The 22052-nt window shown below is 44.1% G+C and overlaps 1 protein-coding gene across 1 annotated transcript in view; it reads left to right on the top strand.

The window, feature by feature from the left end:
• sycp2 (synaptonemal complex protein 2) overlaps window positions 1–22052 on the top strand; it is a 64718-nt gene that overhangs the window by 34150 nt on the left and 8516 nt on the right. Inside the window, exons 23-36 of the mRNA XM_031794123.1 lie at window positions 282–355; window positions 666–711; window positions 1065–1108; window positions 1404–1461; window positions 1698–1869; window positions 2346–2410; window positions 2663–2845; window positions 3189–3366; window positions 4152–4441; window positions 13381–13695; window positions 14024–14081; window positions 20532–20660; window positions 20808–20975; window positions 21694–21869. Of these exons, the coding sequence (XP_031649983.1) occupies window positions 282–355; window positions 666–711; window positions 1065–1108; window positions 1404–1461; window positions 1698–1869; window positions 2346–2410; window positions 2663–2845; window positions 3189–3366; window positions 4152–4441; window positions 13381–13695; window positions 14024–14081; window positions 20532–20660; window positions 20808–20975; window positions 21694–21869 (1956 nt within the window). The remainder of the gene's footprint in view (window positions 1–281; window positions 356–665; window positions 712–1064; window positions 1109–1403; window positions 1462–1697; window positions 1870–2345; window positions 2411–2662; window positions 2846–3188; window positions 3367–4151; window positions 4442–13380; window positions 13696–14023; window positions 14082–20531; window positions 20661–20807; window positions 20976–21693; window positions 21870–22052) is intronic.

Below are 22052 nucleotides of genomic sequence, written 5' to 3'. Positions count from 1 at the left end.
TCTATGCATAGTCACTTTACCCCTACCTACATTACCTCAACTAATCTGTACCCCCGCACATTGACTTTAATTTATTTATATATTTTCTTAACAATAAAAAAAAAAAAAACTGCATTGATGGTTAAGGGCTTGTAAGTAAGCATTTCACAGGACGGTCTACACTCGTTGTATTCGGCGCAAGTGACAAATACAATTTGATTTGGAGGATTTGTTAGGGTTGCATAACACGTGTTTTCCCCTCGTGCGTTCACAAGCTAGTGCCTGAATTCTCTCCCTCATAGGTGGGAACGGCAAAAGCCCCAGGATATATGAAGTCCTACGCTAACTCCAAGAAGCCCTCTACAGAACAACAAGGGTATTTATTTTTGTCCAGTTTCATTCAAATTCTCCCCATGCTGCAACACAACCAGTGTATCTTATATCTGATAACCCATGACAACTTGTCTGAAAAATGAATTTAGCTAAATCTATATTTTGGGGGATTTGATTAATCAGGAATTTTAATCAGGACATCCTCTATTCAAATATCATAGAAACTGACCTATTTTTTTAGACAAAATAATAATTGTTTTATTATTTTGTCCTGATCCCATGCCTAAAATGTTGATTCTTATTTCCTGTTTGTGAATGGTATTGTTGATTTCATCCATTGTTTCTTTGTGTAGAGATGACGTCTTTGCGTTCAAAGTGGATACATCTATGACCCCTGGGGTAAATAAATATATATTTGATCTACGTAAATCCAATTAATGAATTAGGCCTACTATTTGTTAGCAGACTTGGGTTCAAATACCTAAGCTGTGCTGGTTTGAGCTTGCCTGTTGCAATGGAACCAATAGAAACATCCCCAAAGTGAAAACCCACCCACCTAGCACTCCAGGCAGGCTACAGCAAATACTTTAAGTATTTGAAAGATTTAAAATAGCATTTGAACCCAGGCCTTTTCAATTGGTTCCATCGCAACAGGCAAGCTCAATCAAGCACAGCTTAGATATTTGAAATTATTCCATATAGTATTCTCATGCACAAGTGGATGATGGTTTCTAATTCTCTGCTCTCTTTAGGGGGAGGGGAAAATGTCCTCGGACACCTCTGCCATTGATAGCAGGTAGGAGCTATTTGAAGGCAGTACTCATTTGGTTACATCTGACTGGGGCTCTCTCAATTAGTCTTTCCTTGATTCCTTGTATCCTTTCTTCACGCCTCCTTCTCAAAACTCATTGGAGAAGACATGGGGAGGGACCTTGGGGAGATTCTCTTACAATATGGTTGAGATGGAGGCAAGGACAGATTAATTGAGAAAGACCCTGGGTCTCATCTGTGTTGTAATAGTGTCTTCTAGTGTTGCGGTAAATAATCCCTCATGTCAATGTGATGTGATTCAGTGCCGTTTTTTCCCCTAGTGCTACTCACAACTCCTGGTCATTCCCCAGCACTGCCAAGAAGGGCCAAGCAGTCAAGGTATGGAGGCAAACACTAATTGACACAATATGATGGGAGAACTTTTGAATGGAGAGATGGAGATTGCCTTCTTTTGTGTGTGTGTGTGTGTGTGGTTCTCTCATCTCGGTGTGTGAAGGTGTCTGTACTCTTGTCGGGTGTGTGTGTGTGAGACTGTGTGTGCGCGTATGTATACATTTGTAAACCTGCGTATGTGTACCCATGTGTGTGTGCACCTCACTGAATTGTCGCTGCAGTCCCAGGTAGCAGCTCCGCGGCGCCACGTGAAGAAGCACCTGTTCAGCGACACAGACACAGATGCCATGATGGAGATCAGCTGGCTCAAAGAGTCCAGCAGGAAGCCCAAGCCCAAAGTGATCGACTACAGCCGTCAGCCCCGGCTCCACCCCCCTGCCCCCAACACCACATGTACGCTCACACGATACATCACTTAACCTTTCCACACTACTGAGCCAAACCTAACCAAGCCCAGCCAAACTGTATTGGGCTGGGCTGGTTAAGCATCCACCATAGTTGCTGGAACTGTGCTGGAAATTTAAGGACAATGTGAAAAGAATAAATCCAAGCCAGCACTGTATGGTTTGGTCCTATAGTTTTAATCAGTCTGTGTCTGTTGTGTTGAGTGAACTCACTAGTCAAACATAGCCTACACCCTTTTAATATTTTTATTTATTTAACTAGGCAAGTCAGTTAAGAACAAATTCTTATTTACAATGACGGCCTACTGTTGAACAGTGAGTTGACTGCCTTGTTCAGGGTCAGAACTACATATTTTTACCTTGTTAGCTCGGGAATTCAATCCAGCAACCTTTCGGTTACTGGCCCAACGCTCTAACCACTAGGCGACCTGCCGCTACCTTATGTCTCTCTCTTTTCTATTTTAGATGAGTCCCCAGACTTACCACCTAGCTCACCCAAGCCTGTGAAGGAGAAAGCCAAGCCAAAGAAGGTGAGACTGACAATCCAATGGTTTTAAATCAACGAGGGGGAATCTCAATGTGTATCTTGAAACCTTAGAATCCAAAGTGAGTTAATCAACTTTTCATCCTTACTACTGCTCTGTTGCAACCTAGAAATAGGATTCCTAAAATGGGCTTCCCCATCCAAATCAATGGGTGAGTGATGGGTGTAATTGTACTTGTATGGTTGCATCAGTCAGCATTGCCTCTGTCGGCCACAGTGTGTCATGCTCGCCTTTCAGAAGAGACAGAGGGTGAAGGAGAGAAGTGTAGAGCAGAAAGAGAACAGTGGAGCGGCACTGGTGGCGGCAGAGACCAGTCAAGCAGCCAGGAGGCCCCAGAGAGCCGCCGCCACCAACGCCAAGAGCTATAGGGAGCCCGACAGCGCCAGCCAATCAGAGACTGAAGAGCCGCCAGCTCCTAAGGTCCTGCTTTCTTCCCTCACACATATGCCCTTTCCTCATGATTAGGCTCTATTACTGATTTAAATAGAATAATGAAATAAAGTATTCATTAAATAATATAGGCATTGTATCTCCGAGTTCACGTTATGCTTCTCCTAGACATAATACTTTTTTGGTTGGTAATAAGTAATAAAGGTGAAATCAGTTACATTGTTATATTTTAGTTTTTATGGCAGACTAAAATCAATCAGATCACAATACATTTAGTTGCAGTGGAATAAATAATGGATAGTTGTTTTTTTACCACTTTGTACATGACCAACTTGTAATAAAAGTATGTTATGGGATTATTTTCTCCCAACAGAAGCGCTCCATCAGACCAGCGGAAAAGATCGAGAAGGTTTGCCGAGAGGCTGTCGAGGTGAAGAAGAAAAAGGCAACCACCCCGGCCAAGGAACAGATGAATGTACCGAAAGAGTCTTCTTGGGCTGCCCGGCTGGCCTCTTTCAATCCTTCCCCGCCTGCCATCGAGAGGATGAGAGGTAAGGCAAACCCACGGCAAACCCAGCCCACCTACACCAACCAAGGACCAGTTGAAACTGGTTTTCACCTGTGTATTCTGTCCATATAATGATTCAAATTCTGTGGTTCTGTCTACAATCATTGAAAGAAATTATCATATCGTTTTTTTGTTGGCACTACGCAATCGCTGGAAAATGTTCACTTATTCTCCTATTCATTTACATCAATGCATGACTAAGTGAAAATTGGACTTAGTTAGGATTCACCCCTTAATTATTTATCCCTGGTGCAATCACTTTAAGAAACCTAAGGGCTTAATTCAATCTGTTGCACTGAAGATCAGCTCTGTAGTGCAATTTAAAGGTAATTTGCGATTGTGCCTACATATGCAGCATTTACTGTGAATGCAGTCTCCGCCAACATGGGAACATTGACCTTTACATTTCTATTCGACAGTAGCGCAGGTCTTCAGGGCTACGGATTGAATCGAACACTAACTTCAGTGTAGTACAGGGGTATTCAAATCTTACCCTGCGAAGTCCGAAGAAATGTTGATTTTCTGTTCTACCTGATAATTAATTGCACCGAGCTGGTATCCCAGGTCTAAATCAGTTCCTGATTAGAGGGGAATAATAATAAAAATAAGTGGAACTGGCTTCAAGGTCCAGATGTGAATTTGAGGGGTGTAGTAGATATAAAACATATTTAATGTAAGTGGATGAGGAAAAGTATCTCTGTACTATTGACCTCGAATACCTTGGCCAGCTGTCTGAGCATCTGCGGTTGTGTTTTGACCCCCACATAGCTGCATCCGAGAGGTCGCTGATAGCCTTACCCCCGTCGCTCCTCACCCCGCTGGGCTCCCTGTCCGCCTCCCCTGCCAGCGGCCCCTCTTCACCCCTTGCCCTGGAGCTGCCCCCCGAACACCCTCGCAGCAGCGTGGGCTTCCAGCCCTCCTCCTTCTACAGCGCCCCTGGGAGGAAGAGTGACCGCAAAGCTAAGGATCCCTCTCTCCCATCCCTCCCCTCTCTCCCATCCCTTACTCCCACTGGCAAGACTCCTGGCCTCCGCGCCCAGAGACCCAGTGCCTTAGAGGTAAGATTCAAGGCTGATACTGCACCAATGGGCCTTCTGACACATTTTAAAAAATATATATATACAGTACCAGTCAGAAGTTTGGACAAAGCTACTCATTCCAAGGTTTGTCTTTATTTGTAAAGAAAAAATGGTAGAATAATAATTGACATTGTAGAATAATAGTGAAGCCATCAAAACTGTGAAATAACACATGGAATCATTTAGTGACCAAAAAAAGTGTTAAATATATTTTCTATTTGAGATTCTTCAAAGTAGGCACCCTTTGCCTTGATGGACAGCTTTGCACACTCTTGGCATTCTCTCATCCAGCTTCACCTGGAATGCATTTCCAACAGTCTTGAAGGAGTTCCCATGTATGCTGAGCACTTGTTGGCTGCTTTTCTTCACTCTGTGCCCCAACTCATCCATAACCATCTCAATTGGGTTGAGGTTGGGTGATTGTGGAGGCCAGGTCATCTGATGCATCACTCCCATCACTCTCCTTCTTGGTGAAATAGTCCTTACACAGCCTGGAGGTGTGTTGGGTTATTGTCCTGTTGAAAAACAAATGATAGTTCCACTAAGCACAAAAAACAGATGGGATGGCGTATCGCTGCAGAATGCTGTGGTAGCCATGCTGGTTAAGTGTGCCTTGAATTCTAAATAAATCACTGACAGTGTCACCAGCAGAGCACCATCACACCTCCTCCTCCATGCTTCACGGTGGGAACCACACATGCGGAGATCATCCTTTCACTTAGTCTGCATTTCGAAGACACGGCGGTTGTAACCACAAATCTCTAATTTGGACTCATCAGACCTTAGGACAAATTTCCACCGGTTTAATGTCCATTGCTCGTGTTTCTTGGCCCAAGCAAGTCACTTCTTATTGGTGTCCTTTAGTAGTGGTTTCTTTGCAGGAATTCGACCATGGAGGCCTGATTCAGGCAGTCTCCTCTGAACAGTTGATGTTGAGATGTGTCTGTTACTTGAACTCTGTGAAGCATTTATTTGGCCTGCAATCGGAAGTGCAATTAATTGAAGATTTCTGAAGCTGGTAACTCTAATGAACCTATCCTCTCGGGCAGAGGTAACTCTGGGTCTTCCTTTCCTGTGGCGGTCCTCATGAGGGCCAGTTTCATAGTGTTTAATGGTTTTTGCGACGGCACTTGAAGAAACTTTCAAAGTTCTTGAAATTTTCCGAGTTTCTCTTTGCTTATTTGAGCTGTTCTTGCCATAATATGGACTTGGTCTTTTACCAAATCTTCTGTATACCACGCCTACCTTGTCACAACACAACTGATTGGCTCAAACGCATTAAGAAGGAAATAAATTCCACAAATTAACTTGACAAGGCACACCTGTTAATTGAAATGCGTTCCAGGTGACTACCTCATGAAGCTGGTTGAGAGAATGCCAAGAGTGTGCAAAGCTGTCAAGGCAAAGGGTGCCTTCTTTAACAAATCAAAATATATTTGAGATTCTTCAAATACTTTTTTGGTTACAACATGATTCCATGTGTGTTATTTCATTGTTTTGATGTCTTCACTATTATTCTACAATGTAGAATAATAAAGAAAGAAATAAAGAAAAACTCTTGAATGAAGTGTGTCTAAACTTTTGGCTGGTACTGTACAGTCGTGGCCAAAAGTTTTGAGAATTACACAAAAATATTAATTTTCAAAGTCTGCTGCCTCAGTTTGAATGATGACAATTTGCATGTACTCTAGAATGTTATGAAGAGTGATTGTAATTAATTGCAAAGTCTTTCTTTGCCATGCAAATGAACCTCAGCCCCAAAAAACATTTCCACTGCATTTCAGCCCTGCCACAAAAGACCATCTGACATCATGTCAGTGATTCTCTTGTTAACACAGGTGTAAGTGTTGGCTGGAGATCACTCGGTCAGGCTGATTGAGTTTGAATAACAGACTGGAAGCTTCAAAAGGAGGGTGGTGCTTGGAATCATTGTTTTTCCTCTGCCAACCATGGTCACCTGCAAGGAAACACGTGCCGTCATCATTGCTTTGCACAAAAAGAGCTTCACAGGCAAGGATATTGATGCCAGTAAGATTGCAGCTAAATCAACCATTTATCGGGACATCAAGAACTTCAAGGAGAGCGGTTCAATTGTTGTGAAGAAGGCTTCAGGGCGCCCAAGAAAGTCCAGCAAGCGCCAGGACCGTCTCCTAAAGTTGATTCAGCTGCGGGATCGGGGCACCACCAGTACAGAGCTTGATCAGGAATGGCAGCAGGCATGTGTGAGTGCATTTGCACGCACAGGGAGGCGAAGACTTTTGGAGGATGGCCTGGTGTCAAGAAGGGCAGCAAAGAAGACACTTCTCTCTAGGAAAAACACCAGGGACAGACTGATCATTTGCAAAAGGTACAGGGATTGGACTGCCGAGGACTGGGGTAAAGTCATTTTCTCTTATATCCCCTTTCCGATGGTTTGGGGCATCCAGAAAAAAGCTTGTCCGGAGAAGACAAGGTGAGCGCTACCATCAGTCCTGTGTCATGCCAACAGTAAAGCATCCTGAGACCATTCATGTGTGGGGTTGCTTCTCAGCCAAGGGAGTGGGCTCACTTACAATTTTGCCTAAAAACACAGCCATGTTTAAAGAATGGTCCAACACATCCTCCGAAAGCAACTTCTCCCAACCATCCAGGAACAGTTTGGTGACGAACAATGCCTTTTCCAGCATGATGGAGCACCTTGCCATAAGGCAAAAGTGATAACTAAGTGGCTCGGGGAACAAAACATCGATATTTTGGGTCCATGGCCAGGAAACTCCCCAGACCTTAATCCCATTGAGAACGTGTGGTCAATCCTCAAGAGGCGGGTGGACAAACAAAAACCCACAAATTCTGACAAACTCCAAACATTGATTATGCAAGAATGGGCTGCCATCAGTCCGGATGTGGCCCAGAAGTTAATTGACAGCATACCAGGGCGGATTGCAGAGGTCTTGAAAAAGAAGGGTCAACACTGCAAATATTGACTCTTTGCATCAACTTCATATCATTGTCAATAAAAGCCTTTGACACTTATGAAATGCTTGTAATTATACTTCAGTATTCCATAGTAACATCTGACAAAAATATCTAAAGACACTGAAGCAGCAAACTTTGTGGAAATTAATATGTGTCATTCTCAAATCTTTTGGCCAAGACTGTATATATATATTGTGGTAAACCGTGCAGTGTTGCGTGAGCTTGCAGAGATGACCACAGAGACAGGGAGGTTCTAGTCAGAAAACATGACTTTTTTTGGCAACAAAATAAACATAACCAAATAACTTAATAAAGTTTGGCTCTGTCCTTCTTAGATTCGGCTCCATGCCTCCGGGAGCTTCGTTCCCTTCCATAGGCTCACTCCTTGCCTCTCTCTGTAGAGGGTGGCAGCATTGCTGTGCTGGGCCCCCAACCTGTGGATGACTGAAAGTAAATTGCTGTAATGACAGGAACCAGCTTGTGACGCGGTCATTTGTGCCCTTACCTCTTACCGTCTACACAAGGGCGGCATGGTCAGTGTTTAGGGTGAACTTCCTCCTGAGGTGGTAATATTTGAGGGTGTCCAGCGCCCACTTCACAGTGAGGCACTACTTGACACAATGGAGTAATTCTCCCTCGGGAGGAGCTTCCTGCTGACATACATGATGAGGAAACTCCTCGCCTCCCTGCTCTTGGGACAAGACGGCCCCTACCCGTGTCAGACGCGTCTGTCTGGACCAGGAGTTTTGCTGGACCGCCGCCCTCTGGGCTTCTGGTATGTCTGTTTATGCACTTTTTCTCCAGGACGTGTGTGGATATGATGTTCCACGAGATCTGTGCACCCCGGCACCTCAGAAAACACGGCCGTATTCTGCTGGACCAACTCTCAGAGCGCTTGTCGTTGGGGCGGGCTGAGGTCATCCCCCATTGAATATTCGACAGAGGGTGGGTTCTGCTGTGGCCAGGTCCATGTTGCTCACTGCGCTTCTCATGCGTGCCACTTCAGTAGGTTCACATGGTAAAGCCGGAGGAGCTGGAGGGGTTTCCTCCCCGGCAGACCTTATAATTGACGTCGCCTACCCGCTCAACGATGCCACGTAGTCAGGAATTTGCTCTCCTTTGTGGGGATCAGCAGCAAGACCTTCTCACCCAGGTGGAACTCTCGTGGTTGGGCCCCCCGGTTGTATACACGTTCCTAGGTGCGTTGCGCCTGGGACATGTGCTCCCTCACCACTGGCCAAATCACCTTCATCCTCATGTCCTCCACATGTTCCACCACGCTGCAAGGGGGAGGTTGGTTGGTCCTCGCAGACCTCCTTGGCTAGGCCCAGCAGTCCGCGGCCATACAGAAGCTCAAAGGGGGAACCCAGTGGAACCCAGTGGACACTTGGGGTACCTTGCGAACATCAACTGGGGCAGCAGCTGGTCCCAGTTCCTTCCGTTTCTCTCTGTGACCTTCTGCTTTAGGGTCTTATTGAAGCGTTCAACTAGCCTGTCTGTTTGTGGATGATACACACTGGTCCTCACCTGTTTGATTCGTAAAAGATTGCAGACATCTTTCACTACATGAGACATGAACGCAGTGCTCTGGTCCGTCAGGATCAGAGAGCTCCCGTGCGATACCTTGAGCTCCCGTGCGATACCTTGCGCTGCCGCCATGCGTAGCAGGATCACCTCCAGATACCAGGTGGTTTAATCCATGATTACCAGGATGTATTGGTGTCCCCTTGCGGTTTTCACCAACAGACCCAGCAGATCCATCGCCACCTGCTCAAAATGGCACCCCTATAATGGGCAAGGGAACCAAACGGTTTCTATAATGTGCCCTCGGAGCAGTGATCTGGCACTCCAGGCAGGTACGGCAGTAGTCCTCCACGGTGCGCCCTCCAAGTGTGCCCTGAGCAGGTGGGTGTGGGTGAGCTGCAAGACAGTTCTAACATACTGGGTGGGTATGAGTAACAAGTCTTTCGTCTCCCCATTGTACTTTACGACCTGATAAAATAAATTATGCTTTATGGTGAAGTGGTGGTAGCGCCACTCATTTACCCTGGTGCGCTGTCCACCGTGACTACCTGGTCCCTTGCATTCTGGAGGTTGGGGTCTTCAAACTGGGCAATCCCGAACTGGCACGTGAGGATTCCCGTGTCGGGTGGTCCGTCTGGTGCCTCCATCTCCATAAAGGGGAGCATGAGGTCCTCCTTGGACGATGGCTCGCTTCCCGGCGCGGGGTTGTCTCCCTCCTCCTGGTACGACTCAACCCCAGTGGACAACTCGCGCAGCAGGGAGTGGGTTGCGCAGGCGACCGTCCTTTTTCCTCTCCTTCCTACCTCGCTCACGTGCCTCCCCAGGGTCCCTCCTCCACAGTGCCTGGAAGAGAGGTCAATCTCTACCCGAGGAGAAAGGGACTAGGCAGGTTAGGAACAGCCCCCACTCGCATCTAGCACTCCCCGCTTGGGGTGGTTATCCGCACCGGCACGGTTGGGTACCTCGTCGTGTCCCCATGTACACATGACACTGTCACCCTCATAATTTGCTGTCTGGTCGGCGTTCAAGTCGATGTAGGCCTTCTGGGCCTTCCCGGAGAGACAGTGTGCCAAAAGGCTGGCCCACTTGGGCCATCCTTCCCTCTGCTCCATCCTCTTGAAGGTGCACAAATACATCTTCACGTCATCTTCCTCTAGACTCCTGAGCCATCCCACCCTTCAACTGGGCTACCTCCGTTACCAGTCTGAGGTTTTGTTGGCGCTGCTCCTCTAGCACCTGTTGCTTCTGCTGGCTGAGGGATAAACTGAGCCACCAGTTCCTCCATGGTAATCTCGGTACGCTTGACCCTGTTGTGGAATATCTTTAGTCAAATATTTGCACAGATACCCGAACTTGTGAATTCAATTTAGACTTTATTTACAGATGTAACATAGCCAAGCCCTTCCATGGAAAAGACTAAATTCTCATATTACATAGTCCTGCCTTTATAGTATTCTGTCTTTGCGTAACGTATAGAGTCCCCTCCCTCTATATGAAAATAGCTTCCCTTGACCTTTCTCCACCATTATCTTTCCATCTCAGTTCTTGCTTGTTAGCGCCCACATTTGACAGCTGTATAGGTTATAATGGTAGCGGGGACCTGGTCCTATATGTTCCATTCCTTATATAGCCATTCTGTCTCAGCTCTTCAAAGTGGACAAACACAACAAAGTCTAAACACTGCCTGCTAATATTGGAGTCATGAGTTGCGCTACCACAACCCCACGGCGCCCAAAGCTACAGAGTTGCCCGCATTCTCCACTGTATCTGGTAAACCGCGGGGTGTTTGGGTTGAGCGTGCAGAGATGAACACAGAGACGGGGAGGTTCTAGTCAGAAAACACAACTTTACTAGTCAACAACAAAATAACTTAGGTTTGGCTCAGTCCTTCTCAGATTCAGCTCCTTACCTCCGGGAGCTTCGTTCCCGTCCGTAGGCTCACTCCTTGCCTCTCTCTCGGTTTTCTTTGCGGTGTGCCATGGTGCTCCCTTTATGTGGCCTGCACAACTGGTTGGCACTCTCCCCTAATTCCCTCTACTTTGGGCCATCAGTGCCAGGGTGCCCAGCCCGTGTACTCCCAGCAGCGGGAGGCAACATTGCTGCACGTACCTCCCCTCTGTCACCAAACCCCAGGGCAGACCTCCCGGGATACCACAAAATAAATATATTATGTTCACTGGGATTTCTGTTTGTCTACAAAAATAAACAGTTGGAGAAATGGTTAGATTTTCTTCCCACAATCGACAGAAGTTTAATTATTCAGTCAAATAGTGAAGGAAAAAACTTTGAGGTGGAATTTATAGGTGTATTTTTTACTTGATAGTTGTTGAATTGAGGAAGTGTGACCGTAGCCTGCGGAAACAATTCACATGTCAATTCCCCCCATCCCTATTGTGTGCTGTGTGTGTAGCTGGTATTGGTACGAACTGAACGTAGCCTACTCCTGCATGTTGCACGATAGTATTGAAATGTTTTGAAAACTGTAGATCGAACTGTAGGCTATGGCTGTGATTCTTTCTCGCTGTCGAAGATATTTTACTATTCACCCTATACAAGTCACATTTAATGAGAATGTCTACTACTGTTGTGACAGATGTGATTCTACTGTAGCGATTGGCTATTCCTCATCATTTGGGATGAATTGATTGAACTCCATCATTTATAATTTTCTTGTGAAACCTTAAGAATTATTTTTTTTACAATTTTGCTGTAAGTAGGTGTGATAATCTTTCACTACCTTTTTTAAAACCTCTTCGGTATCGGTGTCCCTATACCGGGACGGTTGAGCTAACGTGTGCTAATGTGATTAGCATGACAGTTGTAAGTAACAGCAAACTTTCCAGGACATAGGCATGTCTTATATGGGCAGAAAGCTTAAATGTGTGTTAATCTAAACTGCACTGTCCAATTTACAGTAGCTATTACAGTGAAAAAAATACCACACTTGTTTGAGGAGTATGCACAACAAAAAACTTATCACGGCAACTGGTTTAATACATTCACCTCTGAAGGTAAATAATGTACTTACATTTGAAGTTGGATGTTGCCATACACTTAGGTTGGAGTCATTGGCAAGTCGGTTAGGACATCTACTTTGTAGACCTCCACAAGTCTGGTTCATCCTTGGGAGCAATTTCCAAACGCCTGAAGGCACCGCTCATCTGTACAAACAATAGCACACAAGTATAAACACCATGGGACCACACAGCCATCATACCGCTCGGGAAGGAGACGCGTTCTGTCTCCTAGAGATGAACATACTTTGGTGTGAAAAGTGCAAATCAAACCCAGAACAACAGCAAAGTACCTTGTAAAGATGCTAGAGGAAACAGGTACAAAAGGATCTATATCCACAGTTAAACAAGTTCTATATCGACATAACCTGAAAGGCCGCTCAGCAAGGAAGAAGCCACTGCTCCAAAACCGCCATAAAAAAGCCAGACTTCGGTTTGCAACTGCACATGGGGACAAATATGTCCTCTGGTCTAATGAAACAAAAATAGAACTCTTTGGCCATAATGACCATCGTTGTGTTTGGAGGGAAAAGGGGGAGGCCGTGAAATACGGGGGTGGCAGCATCATGTTTTGGGGGTGCTTTGCTGCAGGAGAGACTGGTGCACTTCACAAAATTGATGGCATCGTGAGGAAAGGAAAATGATGTGGATATATTGAAGCAACATCAAGAAATCAGTCAGGAAGTTAAAGCTTGGTTGCAAATGGGTTTAAGGACAACAAAGTCAAGGTATTGAAGTGGCCATCACAAAGCCCTGACCTCAAGCCTATAGAAAATTGAAAAGGCGTGTGTGCGCAAAGAGGTCTACAAACCTGACTCAGCTACATCAGCTCTGTCAGGAGGAATGGGCCAAAATTCACCCAGCTTATTGTGGGGAGCTTGTGGAAGGCTACCTGAAACGTTTGACTCAAGTTAAACAATTTAAAGGCAATGCTACCGAATACTAATTGAGTGTATGTAAACGTCTGACCCACTGGGAATGTGATGAAAGAAATAAAAGCTGAAATTAATTATTCTCTACTATTATTCTGAGATTTCACATTCTTAAAATAAAGTGGTGATCCTAACTGAGCTAAAACAGGGAATTTTTACTAAGATTAAATGTCAGGAATTTTGAGAAACTGAGTTTAAATGTATTTGGCTAAGGTGTATGTAAACTTCATCTAATGTGTTATATTCTTCTACATTAATTTCAAATTTTCACAAACTTCAAAGTGTTTCCTTTAAAATGGTATCAATAATATGCATATCCTTGCTACAGGCAGTTAGATTTGAGTATGTCATTTTAGGCAAAAATTGAAAGAAACTGTACAATCCTTAAGTTATCAATATTATTTAAAAAAATGTATGATTTGTAGGACCAACTCAATTGGCTTCCCACATACTCTACATATCTCACTCTCTCTCTTCCTTTCTGCCACCCCAGCTGAGCCCAATCCAGCCTGCTCTCTCCCCGGCCCAGTCTCCCCTCCTCTGCCCTCCCTCCCAGCTCCTCTTGACCTCCACGGCCCTCCAGAAGTCAGTGCTGCCCTCCCCTCTACTCCAATCACAGCCCTCTCCAGGAGAGACTGATCAATTCGCCCTCCATTTTGGCTCCCCGGGCCAGCTGGGCCTGCCCGAGTCCTTCGACAAGGAGTCACTTGTCTCCAGAGTGAAGTTGAGCCAGTCCTCGTCCAGGTCAGAGATGTCATCGACCCGAGTGGAGGTGGTCAACCCGGTAGCCCTGACAACCGCACTGGAGGTACGGATACTAAGGGCCAGTGTGCGAGAATTAAGCCTAGTCCCAGAATAAAAAGTTATTTCAATGTAGATTCTCCATTGAGCATGCATTGTCGCCCAGACCTAGGCTTAATCTGTGTCCGGGAAACAGGGTTTATGGGTAGTAGCACTAATTTGCAGTGTCTGCCCGAGCACTTAATAACCAGGAAATAACTGTAGGGCTGTGTCTGAAATAGCACCCTTTTCCCTATGTAGTGCACAATTTATGACCATAGGGATCTGGTCAAAAGGACCAACACCATATTTCTAACGCAAACTTCTGGGTTAACGTATGACTGTGTTTCCCCTAGAAAACCCCATACTCTGAGCGAAGGCACAAGCTGGATCAACGCAGCTTTCACCTGTCAGGTAAAAGACCACAGCTGTAACGCTCTGAAAGAAAATTCTCTTATTAACACAAGTGTCCACAAAGAGAAAGATGGGTGGTAATAATGTGGAGAAATTGTTCATTCAGCTGATCTTGTAATCTAGCATCGTCTGGGCTGGTTTATTACAGCCCGATCAATTTGGGATTTTTGGGTCCGATAATGATTTTAGGGAGGCAAAAGTTAACAATTACCTATATATCTGCCAATATATTGTTATTTTAGAGTTGGAATGAAAAACTTTTTTTTTAGGCACAAATTGTGCTCTAAAGCAGGGATCATCAACTAGATTCAGCCACAGGCCGATTTTCTCTTGAGCGGATGGCCTCGAGGCCGGAACATAATTACACATTTATACACTGCAAATTGTTACGACCACACATCAATATTAATTTTATCTATCAATATTTTGCTCAGTCTTGCTAACTGGATGGTCTCTTCAGAAGGTGTAAAAGGTACAGCCAAATGGTTACTTGCAATTGTAGCAATATCAGAAAAAGATAGTGTCAATATAAATAAAATATACAGTATGTACAAGAACAATATCAATAATGATATCAGTGATAGATGAGATAGTTATATGCATGCAATCCGGGGTAAAGTGGCTGAACAGTGAGATAAACAAAAAAATAGTAGCAGCAACTTATGTGTGTGTGTTAGGAGAGAGTCATGTGAATAGAGACACTGCAGATAGTGCTGATGACTGGTCCATCCAAACCACGCATGAACAAGGGAATCTATTCGGAGAGCCTGTTTCTGTCCTGTCCTTGACTTTGGTGCAGGGCATGTGATGTCCATAGCCTCTTCGTCGGAAAACTCCCTGATCTTGTCAAAAATATAGTTTGTCTAGCTGTGTCCAGTTCAGGTGGTGCTTTTAAGGGCAAATAATATATGGGAGGAAGGATGTTAGCGTTGCGCAGCAGCTGAAACCTGGTCCCGACAGTCCGAACGCTCCTTGGCAACGACACCAGGCTCCAGAGCATTGAAGCTGTAAAAGAGGGAATATCAACAAAAAATCTGAAGACATTACAACCCTGCACAACATCAATTCACCTCCCCAGCAGTTTAGATAAGAATAACCTCATACAGTGAAAATATTTTTTTTTACCTGAAGTGCTGGTACTGCTTGATCTGTGGCAGCGGCCTGAAGTACAGAGTCAGGTGTTGTTGCCAGCCATAGCTTTCCACCAGCACTGTACCATCCTCCAGTCCAACCAGCTGTGTGATGTTGACCTCTGTCACAGTGCTGTCCTTCACAACATCAGCAATCTCAGATAAAGTGTTCACTCTGGTCTTTCTGAAGCGCTGCCTGATGAGGCCGAAGCAGCAGTCGGGGGAAAACTTGGTCTGGCCTGTGATCAGGAAGTGAAGGTCCAGATTGTAGTGGAGCTTGGGCATGGTCCACCAGGCACAAACTTGTTCTTGTTTTAGCCACTGCAGTTATCACAAAACAGGTCCACACGAATTTTCCTTAGTTGGTGAGGAAATGGTGCATGTAGTTGATGACTGCGCTGCTGCCTTTGCTTGCTTGTGCTAGCTTTCTTTTTGATGACTGTATGACTGGTGGATTATGATGATGAGTGATTGATGCTGAAAGACAGATTCCAGATACAAATATTTTAGCATTATTATACAATAATTGCGAAATGACATTCTGAGATAACATCACTACACACAGTTCATACAGGTAAACGGTAGCTACTGTAGCTTGCCAGCCATCTAATGTCAGCTGGTTAGCTAACAGCAAGCTTTAACTAGCAATACAAACCAATTGTCAGCTTTAACTTTGGATATTTTGTTTAGACATGTCACGTTAACGTTAGCTAGCTAATGAATGAACTATAATCCCAATCCATAGAGTAACGTTACTAGCAATACAAACCGATTGGAATAGCAAGCTAAAGTTAACCAAATAACGTTAGGTTTAATGTTATTAGTTAGCAAGCCAGCCATTGATCTCCAGCTGGCTAGCTAACAGCAAGCTTTAGCTTGCAATGAAAACAACTTTCTGACAAAATTAGAAACGTATAATATCTGAATCTGTAGTTAGATTCTTACCTGTATACATGGATGAAAGCTTTACGGGAGACTGCAACCCCTTTTATAAGACATCCTGTGTTGTTTCCGTTTAGTTTGCACAGCTTGTTTGGCCCGTTGTGTTCCACTGATTTCAAAACATGTTATTTTCAGAGTGAGAGAGAGTCAGCATTCGTCGTCCAGAAAGTAGTCCATCGCAACTTTTTCATAGTGACCTTTGTCGATAATGCCTGATCAATTCAGGGCAACAATGTTATTGAGAGCAGTAGTAACGTATTTGCGGTTCTCCATGGCTAACAGTATATCTTTTTTTTAAAATGCAGTAGAAAGGATTTATCTACGCATTACGAGCAGCTCATTTTATAGACACAAGATGCAACACTGCAGACCAATCCAAACTCATCTCTCGGCATGTCCAGCTCACTGATTATCTCAGCCAATCATCGCTAGCAGGAAGGTTGCTGTCATTCTCTGTGGCTAAGCCAACTAGGCTCGTAATTTAACAAATGTATTCGTATTTACAGATGACATACAAGTTTGATATTAAGGCACATAAAAGTTCACATGTTCGAATTGGCATTTCTGCCAAAAACACATTTTGATTTTACATAAAAATAAAAATAAAGTATGTTCAAAAGGCGCTCCTGTGAAGTCATGACTTGCGTCCTGAATTGGGACACAAATGGTTAAAAAATTAATAGGGACACATACATATTGGTTGTCGACGACACAACTGTCAGTGTCCATGCTAGCTGGGCGAACAACAAATGTAGATTTACTGATGCTAGCATTAGATGTGCTGCTTCCACAAGTCAGTAAATCTACATTTGTTGTTCGCCTATCTAGCATGGACACTGACAGTTGTGAATCTGATGCAGCCGAAGAGCTACCGCCCCCTTACCCGGGAAAGCACTGAACAACAGACAGGGACGTTGGACCATTTAAACTTTATTTAACTAAGCAAGTCAGTTAAGAACATTCTTATTTTCAATGACGGCCTAGGAACAGTTAACTGCCTGTTCAGGAGTTTTTTGAGCGAGAATTAAGACGACTTTCGAGTAGTAAGACATGTATAAAGGCAACAGATACCATTTAATAAGAAGGGGCTAGAAGCGTCTTGTATTGTGTGCTACCGAGTGACTAGGACAGGCAAGCCCCATGCTATTGTGGAGGACATAATTCTTCCTACTGCCGCGGATATGGCTGGGACAATGCAGGGGCCCAAAAAACTACACAGACAATGTCTTCATCAAACAACACTGTTTCCCAACGCATCAGTGACATGGAAGGAGATGTTTTGAAATAATTACTACTTCGCATAAAAGCCAGTGAATTCTATGCGTCACAGCTGGATGAGTCAACAGACTTGGCTGGCCTGGCACAGCTCCTGGTATACAGTTGAAGTCGGAAGTTTACATACACCTTAGCCAAATAACTTTAAACTCAGTTTTTCACAATTCCTGACATTTAATCCTAGTAAACATTCCCTATCTTATGTCAGTTAGGATCACCACTTTAAATGAAGAATGTCAGAATAATAGTAGAGAGAGTGATTTATTTCAGCTTTTATTTCTTTCATCACATTCCCAGTGGGGAATGTTAGTTAGTATTTGGTAGCATTGCCTTTAAATTGTTTAACTTGGGTCAAACATTTCGGGTAGCCTTCCACAAGTTTCCCACAATAAGTTGGGTGAATTTGGGCCCATTCCTCCTGACAGAGCTGGTGTAACTGAATCAGGTTTGTAGGCCTCCTTGCTCGCACACGCTTTTTCAGTTCTGCCCACAACCTTTCTATGGGATTGAGGTCAGGGTTTGTGATGGCCACTCCAATACCTTGACTTTGTTGTCCTTAAGCCATTTTGCCACAAATTTGGAAGTATGCTTGTGGTCATTGTCCATTTGAAAGACCCATTTGCAACCAAGCTTTAACTTCCTAACTGATGTCTTGAGATGTTGCTTCAATATATCCACATAACTTTCCTTTCCTCATGAAGCCATCTATTTTGTGAAGTGCACCAGTCCCTCCTGCAGCAAGCAAAGGTGTTCTTCGGCTCTTGCAAGCCTCCCCCTTTTTCCTCGAAACATAACAATGGTTATTATGGCCAAACAGTTCTATTTTTGTTTGATCAGAACAGAGGACATTTCTCCAAAAAGCGGTTTTGGAACAGTGGCTTCTTCCTTGTTGAGCGGCCATTCAGGTTATGTCGATATAGGACTTGTTTGACTGTGGATATACAGTGCCTTGCGAAAGTATTCGGCCCCCTTGAACTTTGCGACCTTTTGCCACATTTCAGGCTTCAAACAAAGATATAAAACCGAATTTTTTTGTGAAGAATCAACAACAAGTGGGACACAATCATGAAGTGGAACGACATTTATTGGATTTTATACCTGTTTCCTCCAGCATCTTCACAAGCTCCTTTGCTGTTGTTCAGGGATTGATTTGCACGTTTTGCACCAAAGTACGTTCATCTCTAGGAGACAGAACGCGTCTCCTTCCTGTGCGGTATGACGGCTGCGTGGTCCCATGGTGTTTATACTAAACTTCTGACCCACTGGAATTATGATACAGTGAATTATAAGTGAAATAATCAGTGTGTAAATTGTTGTAAAAAATTACTTGTGCCATGCACAAAGTAGATGTCCTAACTTACTTGCCAAAACTATAGTTTGTTAACAAGAAATTTGTGGAGTGAAATTTGTAGAATGACTCCGACCTAGGTGTATGTAAACTTCTGACTTCAACTGTATGTCCATTACGTTTATGGGGGGTCAATTAACAAAGACATCCTCTTCTGCAAACCACTGGAAACCATTACAACAGGAGAGGATATTTTTTAAGTACTGGACAGCTTTGTGACATCAAATGGACTTTGGTGCTCAAGATGTGTTGGTATCTGTATTGATGGCGCAAAAGCCATGACAGGGAGATATAGTGTAGTAGTAACGCGCTTGCAAGCATTTGCTCCCGATACCACTTGGGTAGACTGCAGCATCCACCGAGAGGCTCTTGCTGCCAAGGGAATGCCTGACCGCTTGAAATAAATTTTGTACACTACAGTGAAAGTGGTTAACTTTGTTAAAGCAAGGCCCCTGAACTCTCAGTATTTTCTGCACTATGCATTGGAATCGGCAGCGACCATGTAATGCTTTTACAACATACAGAAGTGCGCTGGTTATCAAGGTGACGTATTGACACGTTTTTTTAAATTGAGAGAAAAGCTTAAAGTTTTCTTTACTGACCATCATTTTCACTTGTCTGACCGCTCTCATGTTGATCAATTTTTCACACAACTGGCCTATCTGGGTGATATTTTTTCTCACCTGAATGATCTGAATCTAGGATTACAGGGACTCTCCACAACTATATTCAATGTGCAGGACAAGTTGGAGCTTTTCTCTGTCTGCATTAACAAGGACAACACACTGGTCTTTCCATCATTGTATGATTTTTTTGTGTGCAAATGAACTCAAACCAAAATTGTTGATTATTATTTGTGCCCTTGTCCTATAAGAGCTCTTTGTCACTTCCCATGAGCCGGATTGTGACAAAGACTCACACTCATTCTTATGTTTAATAAATGTATCGTATAGTGTGTGTGTGTGTGTGTGTGGCAGGCTTACAATGATGGCAAAAAACAACATTTGAGAGTGCGCTGACCCTGGTGCTAAGGGGGTATGCAGCTGGAGGTTGAATGTTTGAAGGGGTACGGGACTATAAAAAGTTTCGGAAACACTGGATAAGATAGTAGCTGGGAGCTTGCGCAGTCTGATACTTCTGTATGACAGTTTGCAGTGGAACATAGAATTGCATGTACTTTCAAAAAAATTGGCAGTGCACTGCGAGCTACTGGTAGCTCGTGATCAACCTGTTGGAGACCCCTGAGCTAGGCTAACTACAGTATCTTACTGGCTAGATAGAGCATAACTACATTGCTGGCCAGCTAACATTAATTAAGTGTAAATGTGATGAGTACAGGGGCGTCTTCATTATGTTTATTCTGTTGAAAAAAAGTTTCTTAAACCTAATGAAATGGGGAAGGACCTTCCTGCATTTGTCCAATAGAAACTCTCGTTTTAGTTTTGCAACTGGCTAATTGGCTAATGATTGGCTAATGATTACACCCCTGGGGTTCTTGGTTGGTGAAGTATACTTTTGATAATTGACTTATTCAAGTACGCAACAGCCAGCGACAGCGATCTACTCACCGTCAAACCACTCCCCCAAACCACTTCCTCTCACGTCGTGACCTAGGGCTGAATGATGTTCTATGAGCAGCCGTAGAGTGCCCTCTTCAGGCAACCATTATAATTGGCAGATAATATCAGTTCACCAGTTTATTGGTCAGGCTCTACTGGTTTGGTCTGGTTCAATCGTTTGATTCCCCTCTCATAGGTCCATGCACCGGGCGCAAGCGCCACAACTCCCACCCCTCGTCCAGTAACTCGGAGGAGGAGGGAAAGAGCGGCACACGAAGAGGGAGGCAGGCGGTCAAGATGAGGCCTAGGAAACTGTTTAAACCCAGTGAGAACGACATTTAATATATATATATATTCTTTCAACAATATATGGTTTTCATGTTCACATAATTGGAGAACCAGTTCTCACTTCATAAAATAGCCCTTTATTCAACTAATTTCTCTTTCATTCAATTCTTTCCCTCCACTTCAGCAGCCAAGCCCAACCTCCACGCTCAGGCCCAGGCATGGGAGGAACAGAGCAGCTCTGACGAAGAGGAGGAAGAGGAGAAGAAAGGAAATGGAACAAAGGACAGGGCCTCGCTGGCAACCACGAAAATATATCACCACATCCAGAGCAGCAAGAGCGCTCGTGACACAGGTACAGCCATAGATTTGAATAGAACACTTAAATGTGATGCATTTCTATGGGTACGGCGATCTACAAAACCTTAGGACAAACAGCTCCACCTGCCCCCATGGTTTTCCAGAACAAGCTCTAGGTCTCACAAAAGGCACTGCTTTTGAATTCATAGTTATAGTAATGATTAGTCAAACCAACAGCTATATTTATCTTCAAGGTGCAATATTCATAAATCGCACTGCCATTTCCTGGTTGCTAAAATTCTAATAGTTTGTCTAATTTCAGTTTGTGACAAAACAAGCAAGCATAGATAATCATTGTAGCATCTAAACCACTGAAATATATTTTCAATAACCAAAAATATTGTATTTTCATGTGTTTGAAACTGGTGTACAAAACCGAAAGTAAAAGACACAAAAACTAAACTTAAGAATGGGAAGCATAGAAATGGAGCACGTAGAACAGATATACTGCTTCTTAGACTTGCTTTCAATTAGAATGACAGGTCTATAACTCAGATTTCTAGGTGAATTTGATCAGGTCGCCCAAAGAGTTACATATTGCAGCTTTAACTCTGAGCAGTTTGGAGAAGGATGCACTTGCACATCCAGTAGATATGCGTGTGAGATGGGGTGGGTGCTATTGTTAGCATACTATTCATCTTTATGTGTTTGTTCATGACTGCATGTGTGTGTATTCGTAACTGTATATGCCTACATTTGTGTGCTGTACCTAGTCATGGACGTTTCTCCGGAGGGGGACCTGAGCCGGGTGGTGTCGTCCCACATGGTGACGTCATCCAGCTGGGAGGCCGACGTGGAGGCCGAGGTGGAGGGTGAGCTGGATCGCTCCCCTCACGACATGGGCAACATGTGTCGCCAGTTCAGCTCCGAGCTCCAGAGGAAATTCCAGGTTGCACCCATAGAAAATAGAATGCTTTTTTAACTTCCCGCTTTACTGCTATGGGTACACTCAATATGGCTGCTGGTCCACCCATCACTGACCCATTGACTTCAATGGGAAGGATATCTATTTATTTGGTTGGACACAAACTCACAGGAGGATATGTTTCTAAACATTTTTACATTCATGTGG

This window comes from Oncorhynchus kisutch, linkage group LG17 (assembly GCF_002021735.2).
Source record: "Oncorhynchus kisutch isolate 150728-3 linkage group LG17, Okis_V2, whole genome shotgun sequence".
NCBI lineage: Eukaryota > Metazoa > Chordata > Actinopteri > Salmoniformes > Salmonidae > Oncorhynchus > Oncorhynchus kisutch.
This window is presented reverse-complemented; position numbering and strand designations above follow the sequence as displayed.